Below are 19,978 nucleotides of genomic sequence, written 5' to 3' on the forward strand. Positions count from 1 at the left end.
CCTGTGTTCCGTCAGATTAGGCGACCTGTCAGATTTCGTAACAAAAGCGACGTTCTGTCACGGCCATCTTGGTACACCCCGCACTCGGCCAGTCTGAAGTCGCCAAGCGGACATCTTTTTACACCCACCGGAGTCTGGCATTTCACACTTATTTTTACCACTAAACTGAGCTTGTATCGTGAATTACAGTATTTACAAGTCCGCGACACTGTTTTGATGTTGAATTTTAAAAGCAGCGACAAGCCTTCTGATCTCACAGGTGACCGGTCGCCTAATCTGACGGAACACGTGCACTGAGGACCTTTGTAATCACCATAGGTGTGCACAGCCTATTGAATTAGGGTGTGCACCTTTAAGCTCAAACACATGCATTTGTATACACATTGGCCCGGATTCAGGTAAAATTGCGCATTATTTACGGAGGCGCAGGGCAACGTTTTTGCCCTGCGCCCCCGCAAATTTGCTCCGCTGCCCTTGATTCACGGAGCAGAAGCTCCGTAAATTGCGCGGGCGCGCCGGCAAAATGCCTGGCGCGCCGGCAAAATGCCTGGCGCAAGCGCGCGCAATTTAAATGATCCCGTAGGGGGCGGGAATCATTTAAATTAGGCGCGTTCCCGCGCCGATCGTAGAGCGCATGCTCCGTCGGGAAACTTTCCCGACGTGCATTGCGGCAAATGACGTCGCAAGGACGTCATTTGCTTCAAAGTGAACGTGAATGGCGTCGAGCGCCATTCACGAATCACTTACGCAAACGACGTAAAATTCAAATTTCGCGTCGCGGGAACGACGGGTATACGTAACATTGGCTGCCCCTGCTAATAGCAGGGGCAGCCTTGCGCGAAAACCGCCGTACGTAAACGACGTAAATTGCGTACGCAGGGCGCGCGCAACGTTGTGAATCGGTGTTAGTATGCAATTTGCATACTATACGCTGAGCACAACGGGAACGCCACCTAGCGGCCAACGCTAGAATGCAGCCTAAGATATGCGGTAACCTATGGTTACACAGGCGCAATTGCTTCTTGAATCCGGCCCATTGATTGTGTCAGTAGAGCAGTGGATGGTGTCAGTAGTTTTTTATTTTTATTATTTTATTATTTATTAGAAAAAAAAGTTTGTATTTTTAAAACATCTTTTTTAGAAGCCCCATTAGGGGGCTTTGTTAACCACTTGCCGTCGCCGCACCGTCATAATACGTCCACAAGGTGGCTCTCCTAGGCGAGATCACGTATTATGACGTCCTACCTGTTAGCCGCCACTAGGGGCGCGCGCGCGCGCGCCCCCCGCTCGCCCCCGACTCCCGTGCGTGTGCCCGGCGGGCGCGATCGCCGCCGGGCACACGAGATCGCTCGGTACAGAGCGGGGAACGGGAGCTGTGTGTGTAAACACACAGCTCTCGTTCCTGTCAGCAGGGGAAATGCTTTTCTTCGGTTCATACAATGTATGAACCGAGGATCAGTGTTTCCCCTAGTGAGGCCACCCCCCCCCCCCCCCCACAGTAAGAACACACCCAGGCATACTTAACCCCTTCCCCGCCCCCTAGTGTTAACCCCTTCACTGCCAGTGGCATTTTTATAGTAATCTAATGCATTTTTATAGCACTGATCGCTATAAAAATGCCAATGGTCCCAAAAATGTGTCAAAAATGTCCGAAGTGTCCGCCATAATGTCGCAATACCGAAAAAAAAATTGCTGATCGCCGCCATTACTAGTAAAAAAAATATTAATAAAAATGCCATAAAAATACCCCCTATTTTGTAAACGCTATAACTTTTGCGCAAACCAATCAATAAACGCTTATTGCGATTTTTTTTTACGAAAAATATGTAGAAGAATACGTATCGGCCTAAACTGAGGAAAAAAAATGTTTTTTTATATATTTTTGGGGGATATTTATTACAGCAAAAAGTAAAAAATATTCATTTTTTTCAAAATTGTCGTTCTATTTTTGTTTATAGCGCAAAAAATAAAAAACGCAGAGGTGATCAAATACCACCAAAAGAAAGCTCTATTTGTGGGAAAAAAAGGACGCCAATTTTGTTTGGGAGCCACGTCGCACGACCGCGCAATTGTCTGTTAAAGCGACGCAGTCCCGAATCGCAAAAAGTACTCTGGTCTTTGGGCAGCAATATGGTCCGGGGGGTAAGTGGTTAAAATATCATGGCCCGGATTCAGAAAGCACTTACGCCGATGTATCTCGATATACGCCGCGTAAGTGTAAATATGCGCCGTACCCAGAAAACAAGATACGCCGGAAAATAGGCTTCTTCCGACCGACGTAAATTTCTTACGCCGGCGTATCGTAGGCGCATATTTACGCTGGACGCATCTGCCGCTCCCATTGATTTCCTTTTCAAATATGCAAATGAGTGAGATACGCCCATTCAGAAACGTACGTTTGGCCGGCGCAGGCTACGCGCGGTGCGCGTAAGTGCAATGTCCGGCGTAAAGTCACCCCTCATAAAGCAGGGGTAACTTTGCACCAGAGTTGCACAGGTCAGCTGGAGAGCAGCTACAGCAGCACCGTTACGGACGAGCTAAGCAACCACACTTGCAGGACAACACATCTGTATGCCAACATGCCAGGGGCAGCCGTGGTCATAGCACTACTGCGTCTACGGGCACGGGAGAGGATATTCCGCACGCGCATTGACGTCTTTGGCATGGGTGATTCGGAGGTGTATCGCATCTTCAGATTCAGCCCTGATGCCATCCTGGAATTAGCCACAACCCTGCATGATGACATCACCAGCAAGACACACCGCGCACATGCAGTGCAGCCACTGGTTAAGGTACTGGCAACACTGCATTTCCTTGCAAGTGGATCTTTTCAACGTACAAGTGGAGTCGTGTCTGGGATGTCACAATCCACCATGAGCAGATGTGTGCACCAGGTTGTCCCCGCAATCCTCAGACGCATGTCCCACCACTTCATCAGACCCACCCAGGAGCATCAGCGGCAGAAGGCAAGGGGTGATTTCTTCAGAATTGCCAGATTCCCACGCACTGTGGGGGCCATTGATTGCACACATGTGGCACTACGGCCCCCCCCCCCCCCCGTGACACAGAGCACATATACTGCAATCGTAAGCAGTGGCATTCCATCAACGTACAGGTGATAGCCGATGCCAAATGCCTAATATGGTACGTCCGTGCCAAACACCCAGGGTCCAGCCACGACAGCTTTATATACCGTCAAAGCGACATCCCAACAGAATTCGAACAGAACGTGTATGGGGACAGCTGGCTGGTTGGCGAGTGACATGGGTGTCAGGCATGACTGTCCGACCCCATGATGCAGACATCACGAGGGGCACATGCACGACTAACATCCTCCTGTCTTTTCCCTTCCAGGTGACTCTGCATATGCCCTGGGACCTCATCTCCTGACTCCATACCGGAATCCCCAAACCAGAGGAGAGAAAATACAATGCGGCACACATACGCACCCGTGCAGTGGTGGAACGCACATTTGGCCTCCTGAAGTCCCGTTTCCGATGCCTGGATAAGTCCGGGGGGACCCTGTTGTATTCCCCAAACTTTGTGTGCCAGATCATCGGTGCATGTTGCATGCTGCTCAACTTCGCCATGAGAAAGGGCCTGCAGATTGAAATACGTGATGACCTGACCCCCCAACCACACAGTCCCCCCCTAACCGAGGCTACCCCGTCTGCTGAGGGAACAGCAGTCAGGAGTTGTCTCGTGGAACGCATCTTTGCATGTTAAACATACACATTCATCATGGCACACGGACAATGCACGCATGCATACCACTGTGGTCCCTAGCTCACACACACCACATCCACATCACATTGGATTAGCCCAAGTCCACCATGCATGACTTGGGAGCAGCAACGCCGCGCCAAGGCCCCAATGGTGTCGCTGTCCATTCATACCACATTCACACGGTCGTGGGGATAACTTCTCCCCGACGACCCAGGGTGACACACCTTACTGGCAGGAGTGTCACCCCCACATTCACACACCAGTCACACTGTAGCCTGCACTACTCCCCGTGTGCAGGGTTTATATAAAAAAAAAAATCATAACCTGAGTGAAAATAATAAAAACACTCATCACCTGAGTATACAAATAAATCCAAAAACTCAGCACTTGAGCATAAAAGAAAACCCAATAAAAAAATCATCTGCCCTGTCGTGGGCTACGCCTGGTGCCTAGGCTCCTGGGCCGCAGTTGCCTGGGGGGAGCCTCAAGTGGGGGGGGGGGGGGAAGTGGGGCGTCTGGTGGTGGAATATCCCCCGGTCTCTCCCTGGCTGCCTGCCTGCCCTCCAATGCCAGGGCTATGCGGTGGAGGAAAATATTGGTCACAGCCAAACAAAAAAAAAAAAACGACTGTAAATAAACTATGTCCTGAGCTGGTTGATTATAAATAATTCATTTAAAAATGAAAATCCTGAATTTGGCCACTAGATGGAACTAAGTATCATAGAGATTTCCTATACTACTTGGCTACATCTAGTGGCCAAGTGCAGTACTGTTCATTTAAAATCATTGATTTACATTTAAACACCAGGTAAAATAGCCTCTTTTTCCCGGTACACTTGTTTTTGCCTCCTTCACACACAACGAAAGAACTTTCAGTGGGCAAATTCCTTTTTAACTGCTTTCCGTCCAGCGACTTACTGACACATCGCTGGATAAGGAAAGATCTTTTTTTCAGCAAGCGATTACCTTCAAAGTAAAAAGTAATCCTAATGGCTACTGGGTTACTTTTACAGGTGATGGATGGGGGTCCCACCTCCTTCCTGCCGCCACCTTTACTGGGCCATAGCGAGTGATCAGGGAGCCTGGTTAGTATGCGACTCGTGGCATCCGGTTCCTGGGACACATTGGGCCAGATTCAGGTACATCGGCGTATCTTTTGGCCGGCGTAGCGCATCTCATATCGGTCATCCATCCATCGGTTCGATTTTAAAGCAAGTTTTCTTTTTTTTGACCGAAGGACAACAGACCGATGGGGCGTACACACGGTCGGTTTGGACTGATGAAACTGAACTTCAGTGCGTTTTCATCGGTTTGGACCGGTCGTGTGTACGCCAGGGTTTGACAAATTTGCTTGGAATCTAGGAGCCAGCTAAAAAAGTTAGGAGCCAGAAAACGCGCCCCCCCCCCCCGACGAGCTTGCGCGCAGAAGCTAACACATACGTGAGTAGCGCCCGCATATGTAAATGGTGTTCAAACCACACATGTGAAATATCGCCGTGATTGGTAGAGCGAGAGCAATAATTCTAGCCCTAGACCTCCTCTGTAACTCAAAACATGCAACCTGTAGATTTTTTTAAACGTCGCCTATGAAGATTTTAAAGGGTAAAAGTTTGTCGGCATTACATGAGCGGACGCAATTTTGAAGCGTGACATGTTAGGTATGAATTTACTCGGCGTAACATTATCTTTCATAATATAAAAAAAATGGGGATAACTTTACTGTTGTCTTATTTGATTAAAAAAAGTGTAATTTTTTCCCAAAAAAGTGCGCTTGTAAGACCGCTGCGCAAATACGGCGTGACACAAAGTATTGCAACGATCGCCATTTTATTCTCTAGGGTGTTAGGATAAAAAATATATATAATGTTTGGGGGTTCTAATTAGAGGGAAGAAGATGGCAGTGAAAAATAGTGAAAAATGACATTAGAATTGCTGTTTAACTTGTAATGCTTAACTTGTAATACCAACGGCCACCACCAGATGGCGCCAGCTCACACATCTGGTGGTAATAACTTGTAATACCAACGGCTCACCACCAGATGGCGCCAGCTCACAAAAAAAAAAAATATTTTATTTTTTTGCCCAACTTCCAAGTCGCCAGGATGCCATTTCTAGTCGCCATGGCGACCTGGCGCCCAGGATTTGTCGAGCCCTGGTGTACGCGGCCTTACAGAAATATTGAAATCCTGATTGACCAAAGTCCACGTCAAATTTACAACAAACTTTATTTGGCGACCACATCTAGGACCTGCTGCTCGCCCCGAAGCCGGTGGGTACTCTCAGGTGCGAGACGGGACCTATCTTTGAAACATTTGCCGCATTCAACATGAATATGGCTTCTTCCCACTGTGAACCTTTTCATGCTTTGTAAGCCCCGCTTTATGGGAATAGCGTTTATTACACTGAGAACAGGAGTAAGGCTTCTCCCCCGTGTGAGTCCGCTGATGTGAAATAAGACAGTCCCTCCGGGTGAAACACTTCCCGCACTCAGGACAGGAAAACGTCTTGTCGGCCGTGTGAAGCCTCTGATGGTTAGAAAGATTACGCCTTCCTGTAAACCGCTTTCCACATATCGAGCATGAATATGGCTTCACCCCGGTGTGAGTCAGACGATGTTTGGCAAGAGTCTGTTGCAGCCTGAAACTCTTCCCGCACTCGGAGCACTCGTGCGGCTTCTCCCCGGTATGCGTCATGTGATGCTTAGCGAGACTTTGTTTTAGCGGAAACCGCTTTCCGCATTCCGAACACGAGAACGGCTTCTCGCCCGTGTGCGTTTTGCGATGGCGGACGAGCTGCGACTTCTGTACGAAACGTCTGCCGCAGTCGGAACAGGAAAACTGTAATTCGCCGGTGTGGATTTTTTGATGAGTTTGTAGCTGGGAGTTATAAAGGAAACCTTTCCCGCATTCGGGGCAGGAGTATGGCTTCTCTCCCGCGTGACTCATCTGATGCCGGACGGCACACGACTTCTGGAGAAAACATTTGCCGCAGATGGAACATGGAAATGGCTTCTCGCCGCTGTGGCTTTTTTCATGTCTCTGAAGAATGGTCCTATTAGAATAGAGTTTCCCACATTCAGAACAGGCGTACGGCCTCCCCACTGTGGGAGTTTTTCTATTTCTGCATGGGCGCTGTGATGGATCTGCAGGGCGGAGGAGATGTGGTGTGTGGTTTGGGGTATTGGCGGGTTCTTCTGCAGAATCTGAAGTGATGCCATCATCCCCTGAGCTTACAGGCCTTTCTTCTATTCCGTTTGTTCTGAATTGTCCCTCTAAGGAAAACAAGCAGCAAAAAACGTAAAAGTGGGTGTAAACCTCAGAAATAAAACAGGAACAAAGCATATCCCTTATCTCAATCCAGAGTACCAAGTGCCATTTGTGTCAGCTGCCTCATTATTCTGACAAGTTTTCCCGACACCAATAGACCAGCCTTTCACAAACCGAGAGCTGGCTCACCTGGAGGCTGCCCTTTCTTCCTTAACCACTTAACCCCCGGACCATATTGCTGGTCAAAGACCAGAGCACTTTTTGCGATTCGGGGACTGCGACGCTTTAACTGACAATTGCGCGGTCGTGCGACGTGGCTCCCAAACAAAATTGGCGTCCTTTTTTTCCCACAAATAGAGCTTTCTTTTGGTGGTATTTGATCACCTCTGCGGTTTTTATTTTTTGCGCTATAAACAAAAATAGAGCGACAATTTTGAAAAAAATTAATATTTTTTACTTTTTGCTGTAATAAATATCCCCCAAAAATATATAAAAAAACATTTTTTTTTCCTCAGTTTAGGCCGATACGTATTCTTCTACATATTTTTCGTAAAAAAAAAAAAAATCGCAATAAGCGTTTATGGATTGGTTTGCGCAAAAGTTATAGCGTTTACAAAATAGGGGGTATTTTTATGGCATTTTTATTAATATATTTTTTTTACTAGTAATGGCGGCGATCAGCGATTTTTTTTCGGTACTGCGACATTATGGCGGACACTTCGGACACATTTTTGGGACCATTGGCATTTTTATAGCGATCAGTGCTATAAAAATGCATTGGATTACTATAAAAATGCCACTGGCAGTGAAGGGGTTAACACTAGGGGGCGGGGAAGGGGTTAAGTATGTCCCTGGGTGTGTTCTAACTGTAGGGGGGGTGGCCTCACTAGGGGAAACACTGATCTTCTGTTCATACATTGTATGAACAGAAGATCAGCATTTCCCCCGCTGACAGGACCGAGAGCTGTGTGTTTAACGAGAAATCGCGGGTGCCCGGCGGCGATCGAGCCCGCCGGGCACACGCACACACACGCACGGAAGTCGGGGGCGAGTGGGGGGCGCGCACGCGCCCCTAGTGGCCGCTCGAAGAGCGGATGTATAGCTACGGGCTCTCGCCCAGGAGAGTCGACCTGCCGCCCTATAATGACGGTGGCTGGTCGGCTAGTGGTTAAAGGAAAAGCAACACGCCAGAAGCCCAACATTACTCAAGGTAGAAGAAAACCCTGTGTGTGTGTCTGCACCCAATCCAACAAACCAACAATAACAGCCGCTCTGATCAATTTAAAACTAGCAAAAAGTCCTCAAAAGAGAGACAGGTGGCAATACGAACATTATAGAGGTTTCAACTCTTACCCTCCCTACATTCAAAACAAAAGAAAACATTTTTAGCTAGATTCGGAAAGAGTAAGGCCGGCATATCAGTAGATACACCGACCTAACTCAGAATCTGCGCCGTCCTAAGTTTTAGTGTACTCTCAAACTGAGATACACTTAAACCTATCTAAGATACGACGGCTTGCGCCGTCGTATCTTAGGGTGCAATATTTAGGCTGGCCACTAGGTGGCGCTTCCGTTGAGTTTGGCGTAGAATATGTAAATCACTAGATACGCCTATTCACGAACGTACGTGCGCCCGTCGCAGTATAGAATACGCCATTTCCGTAAGAGATACGCCGCCTAAAGATAAACACGCCCCCTAGGTGGCGTAGTCAATGTTAAGTATGGCCGTCGCTCCCGCGTCGAAATTTGAAAATTTGTTTGCGTAAGTCGTCCGTAAATAGGGCTGGACGTAATTTACGTCCACGTCAAAACCAATACGTCCTTGCGGCGTACTTTGGAGCAATGCACACTGGGATATGTACACGGACGGCGCATGCGCCGTTTGTAAAAACGTCAATCACGTCGGGTCACGAGTAATTAACATAAAACACGCCCCCCCATCCTCATTTGAATTAGGCGCGCTTACGCCGGCCACATTTACGCTACGCCGCCGTAACTTAGAAGGCAAGTACTTTTTGAATACAGTACCTGCCTATCTAACTTACTGGGGCGTAGTGTAAATACGCCGCCGCAAAGATGCGCGACCCTACATGAATCCAGCTATTTATCTGGAATAGGGCTTTAGTATGAATGCTCAAGAAAGTGAGACCTGCAAGGAGGTCGGGGGCTCCTGACCCCCCCACTGGGCACATACTGTCTCCCCATTACTGTCTACTGACAGAGGAGGGGGAGGGGAGAAGAAGAGATTGTTGTAGTGACTGAACAAGGAGAATCTGGGACTCTTCTCTGGATTTAGTGTTTATTACTCACCTGTGCGGATCTCTGTAGGGATTTCTTATTTCTTATATGGACCATCACCCATCACATTTGTCTCATGTTCTTCACTTATTACTTTTCAACTACACTATGTAAAGCAACACAGTAGGATGAATACCCAATAGGGAGTACCCTAAAAGTGGATATGTTCTTTGTGTTTATACTCACCTGTGCTGATTGCTACAGGAATGTCCTCCTCTTCAATCTTCACAAGTTCATCTTCCTCCTTCTCGGCTTTAATGTCTCTCTGAGTGGTTCTGGTGTCTCCGGGGTCTAAAAAAAAGGATGAGAATGAAGCCTCTTGAACATGTAAGGAGGGATCCCCAAAGTGTGTGCAGAAACGTCCAAATTTGATTAAAATGTTGAAATTTGGTTCAGCAGGGACCAGACGTATTTTCATCAGTGTGTGACCATCCCCACTTGATATTTTTTTTTTGATTGGGGGCTGCAGCGGCTGATCCGTATATAGTTGCAACAGCATGTGCCACTGATGGAATACAATGCCCCTGTGAGCAGCGATTTCTCCATCCACATGGAGAAACCTGCCTGCTGAATGAAAAAAATAAAATAAATATGTCCAGCCTAATAGAGGCTGATGGCTCCTGACTCCCCCACTGGGCACATACTGTCTCCCCATTACTGTCTACTGACAGAGGAGGGGGAGGGGAGAAGAAGAGATTGTTATGGTGACTGAGCAAACTTTGGGGTTGTTCCCTCACTCATTACTGTTCAACTATTCGTTGTAAACCTACACAGCCAGATGAATGCCCAATGAGAAGCATCCTAAAAGTGGATGTGTTTTCCGTTTTAAGTTCTACTCACCTGTACTGATCTCTATAGGAACTTCCTCCTCTTTAATGCTCACATATCCCTCTTCCTCCTCCCTGCCTTTGATGTCTCTCTGAGTGTCTCCGATATCTGTGAAAAAAGAGGAGAGTGAAGCCCCCTGTAACGTGTAAGGAAGGACCCCAGAAAATGTGTGCGTGGGGAAAGCACAGGTATATCGTTTCTCTGTGGAGAAAGGTGGGATCACATCTCTTGGCTGGTAATACACGACCCGATATGAAGAGGATCGCTGAAGTCTTAAAGTGATACTAAACACACGGGGCAGATCCACAAAGATCTGTGTGACGGTATCGGTATGATATCCCCGTCAACGTTCCCTTCTTCCCATAACGAAAATCACCCCAATATTCCACGAGGAGGGATATCCCTGGAATCGCCCAGAAAGCCACACATGAGACCAGCTTACTGCTTGAACAACACAGACTTTAATGTTATCACACACACAGCTTATATGTCATTTCCAAAACTGTTACAATGACAAATCTCCGCCCCCCTCACACTGGGGCTTCCATACAGATTATAGGTAGACACGACGGGGCCGATGCTGAAACACATTTTCTTTAGACAATGACATCAATGACGCTGAGCACTAGCTGTACTGAATACATCAACCAGACCGCTCGACCCCGCATATAGAGAGATAATTACCACAATGAAGCAATCAGAATAATTAACACAAGCCACTTAAACCCAGCTCTCCTTCACACAACACAATAGATCAATTAACCTTTAGAAATAGTGAGGGGACATTAGCACATCAATAACCTGGCTAGCAGGGAGCAGTAAACTGAGACATATAGGCAAATGTATCACAATGGCCCCCCTTTTGCTCCCTGCTCCGGCAAACCCGGTTGGACCTTCCCTGGTCCAGTAGGGTTGACGGGTTCAGAGCTATTAGTCAGAGGTTAACTCCGTTTGGCATGACTGACCTCCCTTGGCAACTGCTTCAGACTCAGGTATGTCACCGGGTCGTCAGATCACACGCCGGTCAGTCCCCAAGTCTTTGTGCGATCTGCAAAGTCACCAGAAGTCAGTGTGAAGACAGCGAATGGGTCTGTGCGCCGCCGTCTAGGTGTCCCGCTATGGGAGGGGGCAGGTTATGGCTCTGAAGTGACAATTCCAGGAGATTCATAAAAAGAAAAAGTTATATTTGTTGTAGCACTGGTGCTCAGAGTCCGGGGGGGGGGGGGGGAGAGAGGGGACTCAGAGCCCCATAAGGTCAGCCACCCCCTGCTCCCTCCGCAGCCGCCGGTTCTCCTCTTGGAGCTTCTCCAGCTCCATCTCCAGTTCATGGAGCCTGGGGGGGTCAGCCTGCTGTGACCTCAGGTGGTTGTTCTCCTCCTCCATGCGGCTTATGCACTCCTCCAGCTCTATGTACTCACGGATCAGCTCCTGCTTGCTCATGTCCTGCAGGCTCTCCACGTGGTCCTTCATCATCAGGAACTGGGTGGTGGTGTAAGGGGCCACCGGTGGGCCCTTGGCGAACATCTCGGCACGCATCTGGGACGCCCGCTGCGACTCCCTCTCCTCCAGTCGCTTCTTCTCCTCCCAGGTCAGCTTGTTATACGGCTTCCAGGACCTCTTCTTCTTGAAGGGTGGCCGGCGGTGCCTCTTTCTGCCCAGCTGCCTCCAGGGCCCCTCCGGCTCAGGGCTGTCGCCCATGACCAGCTGACAATGGTGTTCCCTGTTGTCCGTAATAACAGATTGTACCATGAGGGCTTCGTAAGGGGTGCCCAATGGTTCTTCTTGACCCAGCTCCTTTGGATCCGAAGCCGAGTCTACACAATGGGCTGCTGCTGGTGGGCGGTACCCAGGTTGAGACCAATTTGACCTGGTGTTGTCATTCATGGGGCAATTCTGCTTGAAGTGACCCAGCTGTTTGCACCGGAAGCAGCGTTGTTCGTTGCCCTCCTGGCGATGATAGCGAGGGCTAGATGTCACCGGTCTGTTAGGAGGTTGGTATCTAGCGGTTGGTGGGTGTGAGGGCACCGTTTGTGGTGGAGGTTGTTCCTGTGGTGTGACCTGGTTCGTCTTGCGAGTATCTGCATATTCATCCGCCAACTTCGCGGCCTCTGGTAGAGTCATGGGCCTGCGATCTCTCACCCAATCCTTGACGTCCGTCTGGATGTGATTGTAAAATTGCTCCAGGAGCATTAGTTGCAAAATGTCCTCTGCGGTGGTGGCCTGGCTGCTGTTAGCCCAGTTAGAGGCCGACCGGGACAATTGGCATGCCCATTCCGCATAAGAGTCTTTCGTGGTTTTGCGTGAGTCCCTGAACTTCTGTCGGTGGGACTCTGGGGTTACTGCATAACGAGCCAGGAGCACTTCTTTAACCCGGGCGTAGCTATGGATATCCTGATCTGGCACGGTCCGGAAAGCATCAGAAGCTTTGCCTGACAGTTTGCCTGACAATATTGAAACCCAGTCTCCTCTAGCTATTCGGTGCAGGTTACATTGTCGCTCAAAATCCGCCAGGAAGTTATCAATCTCACAGTCCTTTTCATCAAAAGCTTTAAAAGCGCTAAACGGAATCTTCCTTGCGTCTGCTGTGCTGTACTCACTGTTCGTAGAAGGTGCGGCTGCTTGTTGGACTGCTGCCAGTTTTAACTGTAGCTCTGCGTCCCTTATTTGTTTATCCTTCTGTAGTTCTGCGTCCCTTATTTGTTTATCCTCCTGTAGCTCTGCGTCTCTTATTTGTTTATCCTTCTGTAGCTCTGCGTTTACTAACATGTCCATCACTTTCAGTACCACATCTGGCGTTGGGTTCGGGCCGAACCACGCTAGCTTCTCTCTCATTAGCTTGTTGGCTGGCGATTCCTCCTCCTGAATCACTGGTGTCTCCATCTCTTGTACTGCTGGCGTTGCTGCAATCCCGTCCTCCTGGTCTAGCTCCATTGATTCTGCTATGATGACCCGCTTGGTTTTGTTGCTAGCAATCCTTCCACGAACTTCCAGTAGTTCTTCCAGTGTCTGCTTGGAATCCGGGTGTGAAGGGGAATAGAAGGGAAAAATCCCACTGCTACCAACCAATTGTGACGGTATCGGTATGATATCCCCGTCAACGTTCCCTTCTTCCCATAACGAAAATCACCCCAATATTCCACGAGGAGGGATATCCCTGGAATCGCCCAGAAAGCCACACATGAGACCAGCTTACTGCTTGAACAACACAGACTTTAATGTTATCACACACACAGCTTATATGTCATTTCCAAAACTGTTACAATGACAAATCTCCGCCCCCCTCACACTGGGGCTTCCATACAGATTATAGGTAGACACGACGGGGCCGATGCTGAAACACATTTTCTTTAGACAATGACATCAATGACGCTGAGCACTAGCTGTACTGAATACATCAACCAGACCGCTCGACCCCGCATATAGAGAGATAATTACCACAATGAAGCAATCAGAATAATTAACACAAGCCACTTAAACCCAGCTCTCCTTCACACAACACAATAGATCAATTAACCTTTAGAAATAGTGAGGGGACATTAGCACATCAATAACCTGGCTAGCAGGGAGCAGTAAACTGAGACATATAGGCAAATGTATCACAATCTGCATCGGCGCAGCGTATCTAAGATACGCTACGCCGCCGTAACTTACTTGGCATAAGTTCGAATCCTCAACGAATTTGCGCCGTAAGTTACGGCGGCGTAGTGTATATCTCTCGCGGCGTAAGGGCGCGGAATTCAAATGCGGTGGGTAGGGGGCGTGTTTCATTTAAATGAAGCACGTCCCCTCGCCGAACGAACTGCGCATGCGCCGTCCCTAAAATTTCCCGTCGTGCATTGCGCTAAGTGACGTCGCAAGGACGTCATTGGTTTTGACGTGAACGTAAATGGCGTCCAGCCCCATTCACGGACGACTTACGCAAACAACGTAAAATTTTCAAAATTAGACGCGGGAACGACGGCCATACTTAACATTGAGTATGCCACCATATAGCAGCTTTAACTATACGCTGGAAAAAGCCGAACGGAAACGACGTAAAAAAATGCGACGGCCGCGCGTACGTTTGTGGATCGTCGGAAACAGCTCATTGCATACTCGACGCGGATTACGACGGGAACGCCACCTAGCGGACGTCGAAAAATTGCATCTGTCGGATCTAACCCAGATGCCGTTGTATCTTGGTTTGAGGATTCAAATTAAAGATACGACGCTATGAGGATCTGGCCCACAATGTTTAACCGCTTCAGCCTCGGACCATTTCACTTGCCAAAGACCAGGCCACTTTTTGCGATTCGGCACTGCGTCGCTTTAACTGACAATTGCGCGGTCGTGCGACGTGGCTCCCAAACAAAATTGGCGTCCTTTTTTTCACACAAATAGAGCTTTCTTTTGGTGGTATCTGATCACCTCTGCGGTTTTTATTGTTTGCGCTATAAACAAAAATAGAGCGACAATTTTGAAAAAAATGCAATATTTTTTACTTTTTGCTATAATAAATATCCCCGCAAAATATAAAAAAAACATTTTTTTTCCTCAGTTTAAGCCGATACGTATTCTTCTACATATGTTTGGTAAAAAAAAACAAATCGCAATAAGCGTTTATCGATTGGTTTGCGCAAAATTTATAGCGTTTACAAAATAGGGGATAGTTTTATTGCATTTTTATAAAAAAAAAATAGTTTTACTACTAATGGCGGTGATCAGCGATTTTTTTCGTGACTGCGACATTATGGCGGACTCTTCGGACAATTTTGACACATTTTTGGGACCATTGTCATTTTCACAGCAAAAAATGCATTTAAATTGCATTGTTTATTGTGAAAATGACAGTTGCAGTTTGGGAGTTAACCACAAGGGGGCGCTGAAGGGGTTAAGTTTGACCTCATTTGTGTTTCTAACTGTAGGGGGGTGTGGCTGTAGGTGTGACGTCATCGATTGTGTCTCCCTATAAAAGGGATCACACGATCAAGGACGGCGCCACAGTGTAGAACGGGGAAGCTGTGTTTACACACAGCTCTCCCCGTTCTTCAGCTCCGGGGACCAATCGCGGGACTCCAGCGGCGATCGGGTCCGCTGGTCCCGCGGCCGCATTCACAGAGCTTCGGACCGGGTCGCGCGCCCACGACCCACGGCTGGGCACTTAAAGAAGACGTACCTGTACGTGCCCAGCCGTGCCATTCTGTTGACGTATATGTGCAGGAGGCGGTCCTTAAGTGGTTATAAACAAGTGTATGGCCAGCTTAATAGACGTTGATGACTCCTGACTCCCCCACTGGGCACATACTGTCTCCCCATTACTGTCTACTGACAGAGGAGGGGGGAGGAGAAGAGATTGTTGTAGTGACTGAACAAGAAGAATCTGGGACTCTTCCCTGGATTGAGACTGCATTCACACCCGAGGGACGAAACGCGTTTGGCACCAAAGTACCTTTTTTGGCACAATAAGTGTCAGTTTTTGTTTGGGGTGCCATTAAAAAATAGGAGATTGTTGTAGTGACTGAACAAGGAGGATCTGGGACTCTTCTCTGGATTTAGTGTTTATTACTCACCTGTGCTGAGCTCTGGAGGAATCTCCTCCTCCTTACACAGATGATCCCACCTCACAGATTGCTCTTCTTCATTTTCAGCTTTAACAACATTCATAACTTCACCCTGGATAAGACAAGATAAAATATCCTGGATAACAAGATGAAATTTAGGAATACCACCATAAAGATCGGGTGGGATTTATCCTGCAACGTCAGGCAAGTGACAATATCCACAGGGGGATACTCTTGATTAGGGATGAGCTCCGGCGTGTTCGCACAGTCCACGTGCAGAGCCCGCCAGGAAGTCTGCACGGCGCCAACCACAGGCAGGGAGACATTTCCCGATCTCTGCAGCCGAGCATCGGGACAATGTCTTCCTGCCTGTGATTAGCGCAGCGCCGTGCCGACTTCCTGACGGGCTTTGCACGTGGACTGTGCGAACACGCCGGAGCTCATCCCTACTCTTGATCCATGCACTCCACAAATGGCAAATACTGAGCTATCTCCTGTCATTGGATATTCAAAAAGCCTATGGCATTGATGGCGAAACTTGGCACCCCAGCTGTTTTGGAACTACATTTCCCATGATGCTCAACTGCACAGCAGAGTGCATGAGCATCATGGGAAATGTAGTTCCAAAACCTCTGGGGTGCCAAGGTACGCCATCACTGGCCTATGGCATGGATTCTTGGCGATACCTCCATTACATTCTGAAACGTTGGGGCTTTTGCCTCAACTTTCTTCAGTGGGTAACATCGCTCCCACAACAGTCCCCTGGCTTACATAAAATATGCCAGTTATCAATTTGCCCTCTCGTGAGTCAACAGGTGCAGTCCCCAACGTAGGTGGTCAGACACTATAGCTGGCTACTCTGCACTTCACCTATAGCAGCACCCTTTCCCTTAAAGACAAGCAGGCCTACCGGTACTTGGTTGCCCCCAGTACTTAAACACAATGCTATAGAGCAGGGTTTGACAAATTTGCTTGGAATCTAGGAGCCAGCTAAAAAAGTTAGGAGCCAGAAAACGCACCCCGCCCCGTCGAGCTTGCGCGCAGAAGCGAACACATACGTGAGCAGCGACCGCATATGTAAACGGTGTTCAAACCACACATGTGAAGTATCGCCGTGATTGGTAGAGCGAGAGCAATAATTCTAGCCCTAGTCCTCCTCTGTAACTCAAAACATGCAACCTGTAGATTTTTTTAAATGTCGCCTATGAAGATTTTAAAGGGTAAAAGTTTGTTGGCATTCTACGAGCGAACGCAATTTTGAAGCGTGACATGTTGGGTATGAATTTACTCGGCGTAACATTATCTTTCATAATATTAAAATAAATGGAGATAACTTTACTGTTGTCTTATTTTTTTATTAAAAAAAGTGTAATTTTTTTCACTAAAAAGTGCGCTTGTAAGACCGCTGCGCAAATACGGCGTGACAGAAAGCATTGCAATGATCGCCATTTTATTCTCTAGGGTGTTAGGATAAAAAATATATATAATGTTTGGGGGTTCTAATTAGAGGGAAGAAGATGGCAGTGAAAATAGTGAAAAATAGTGAAAAATGACATTAGAATTGCTGTTTAACTTGTAATGCTTAACTTGTAATACCAACGGCCACCACCAGATGGCGCCAGCTCACAAAAAAAAAGCCAAGTCGCCAGGACACTATTTCTAGTCGCCATGGCGACCTGGCGACCTGGATTTGTCAAGCCCTGGCTTAAGTGATCATGACACATTGAAACCCAAGCTTAAATAAAACTAAACCCAAATATAAAAGGTGTGGATATAGTGGGTCCCGAAAATAAACTCTGTTTGCAGATGATATTCTCCTTTTTTTTTAACACATCCCCACAAATATTTACACCTAATCTTTTTACGAATGTTGGCCCGTTTCATGCGAATTTTGGGCCTGAAGGTCAACCAGCAAAAATCTAAGGCCCTGTACACACGATCGAACGCGGACCAGTTTCAGCAGACAGATCCGACCGTGTGTACAGCCTAGCAGACAGGTTTTTCCAGCAGACAAGTTTTAAAGCATGCTTTAAAACTTGTCGGCTGGAAACCCGTCCGTCCGACATGTCCGCTGGTTAGTACGCCTAACCAGCGGACAGATATCTCCCGCATGCGTCGAATGGATTCGACGCATGCGTGGAAGTATTTTACTTCCTGGTTTGGTGACGTGGCGGCGTCAACGTCACCGCGCTGTCTGTCCGCGGGGATTTCGGTTTGATGGCGTGTACAGCCATCAGACCGAAATCTCCGAGCGGACATGTCCGATGAAAACGGTCCGCGGACAAGAGGGAGCACAGGGTGTGCATTCCCTGGTTAACACTGACACGCATTTCAGCCAATTAGGTTCACCGGATCTGGTTACTGGTCACCTGATTGGCTGAAACGACACTGAGGGCGGGAGAAGACATTGAGGGATCGTGGAGGAGGATGGCTGACCCGGGAAAGGTAAGTGCCGGGCGGTGGGTCAATCTGGCAGTATTTTGGGGCAATTATATGGGGAAAACTGGTAGCATTTTACGGGGAAACTGGCGGCATTTTACGGGGCTAACTGGCGACAATTGATGGGCACAGTGGCGACAATTGATGGCACAGTGGCGACAATTGATGGGCACAGTGGCGACAATTGATGGGCACAGTGGCGACAATTGATGGGCACAGTGGCGACAATTGATGGGCACAGTGGCGACAATTGATGGGCACAGTGGCGACAATTGATGGCACAGTGGCGAGAATTGATGGCACAGTGGCGAGAATTGATGGCACAGTGGCGAGAATTGATGGGCACAGTGGCGACAATTGATGGCACAGTGGCGACAATTGATGGGCACAGTGGCGACAATTGATGGGCACAGTGGCGACAATTGATGGCACAGTGGCGAGAATTGATGGCACAGCGGCGACAATTGATGGGCACAGTGGCGACAATTGATGGCACAGTGGCGACAATTGATAGAACAGTGGCGACAATTGATGGCACAGTGGCGACAATTGATGGCACAGTAGCTGCGTTTGATGGTACAGTAGCTGCGTTTGATGGCACAGCGGCTGCGTGTGATGGCACTGTGGCTGCATGTGATGGCACAGTGGGTTTGTTTGATGGCACAGTGGGTGCGTTTGATGGCACAGTGGGTGCATTTGATGGCACAGTGGCGACAATTGATGGGCACAGTGAGGCTGCAATTGATGTTTTTCTTTTCGCTTGTTTGCGCCCCCCCAAATATTTTGAGCACGAGCCGCCACTGTTCCGCAGTGGCTCTGGTGTGATTTGCACAGGAGCCTGTGCGTCTTTTGGTCCGTTTCAGGTCCGAATTCAGCCAAAACTTGGGGCTGAAATCGGACCTGAAACAGTGAAGGAGGGCGCACCGGACTTCTCCTTCTCCCGCTGAGTGCTCATATGTGAACCCAGCCTAAAGGTTTAAATAAAAAAAAAAGTAAGAAACTCCAGAAATATCATGATTATTAAGACACTTGGTTCCACCTACCTGATCAGCCTGAGAGATCTGAGGTTGTTCCTGAGGGATCTCCTGATGTTCCTGTGTGGAGTCCCGGGAATACAGAGGACGGGGACATCTCTCTGGTGGATTTCTCTTACTGGATCCATCTGTAGGAAACACACACTGACTGAAAACATTGGCCCGGATTCAGATACAATAGTGTATCTATCGGCAGGCGTAACGTATCTCAGATACGTTACGCCGCCGTAAATTAGGGCGCAAGTTCCGTATTCAGAAAGAACTTGCGCCCTAAGTTACAGCGGCGTAACGTATGTGGTCCGGCGTAAGCCCGCCTAATTCAAAGAAGAAGAATCCCAGTGCGCATGCTCGAAATTACGCCGCAAATCGTCAATGCTTTAGACGTGAACGCAACTTACGTACAGCCCTATTCGCAAACGACGTAATCAACGGAAAATTAGACGCTGGCCTGACGTCCATACTTAAAGCGGAGGTTCACCCTTAAATTTTTTATTTTATTTTTTAAGTACCATCCCATCCAGCATACTTGCGTCAGCTATAGTATGTTTTTTTTTTCTGCCGCTGTATTTACCGTTTAATCGCTCAGTTTCGTTTCAGACTCCGGCGGGGAAGTAGGCATTCCTATGAAGAGGGGAACATGATTGACGTCCGGCTATGGCGCGTCACGCGTTCCGAAAAATAGCCGAAATAGGACTCGGCTATATACGGCGCCTGCGCAGTCAGCTCCTAGTCTGTGCGCAGGCGCCGTATATCGCCGTGAAGAGCCGAGTCCTACTCCGGCTATTTTCGGAACGCGCGACGCGCCATAGCCGGACGTCAATCATGTTCCCCTCTTCAAAGTAACGCC

General features: G+C 48.3%; 1 protein-coding gene across 1 annotated transcript in view; it reads right to left on the bottom strand.

Moving 5' to 3' along the window:
* Positions 1-5,932: 5,932 nt before the first annotated feature.
* The window catches only part of LOC120909931 (oocyte zinc finger protein XlCOF6.1-like), a 487,791-nt gene continuing 473,745 nt past the window's right edge, over positions 5,933-19,978 (bottom strand). The window contains exons 5-9 of the mRNA XM_040321748.1: positions 19,141-19,182; positions 15,668-15,770; positions 10,131-10,226; positions 9,477-9,581; positions 5,933-6,997 (exon numbers count right to left, since the gene is read on the bottom strand). Coding sequence (XP_040177682.1) covers positions 6,048-6,997; positions 9,477-9,581; positions 10,131-10,226; positions 15,668-15,761 — 1,245 coding nt within the window. The 5' untranslated portion in view covers positions 15,762-15,770; positions 19,141-19,182 and the 3' untranslated portion in view covers positions 5,933-6,047. The remainder of the gene's footprint in view (positions 6,998-9,476; positions 9,582-10,130; positions 10,227-15,667; positions 15,771-19,140; positions 19,183-19,978) is intronic.

This window comes from Rana temporaria, chromosome 8, assembly GCF_905171775.1.
Source record: "Rana temporaria chromosome 8, aRanTem1.1, whole genome shotgun sequence".
NCBI classification, from domain to species: Eukaryota; Metazoa; Chordata; class Amphibia; order Anura; family Ranidae; genus Rana; species Rana temporaria.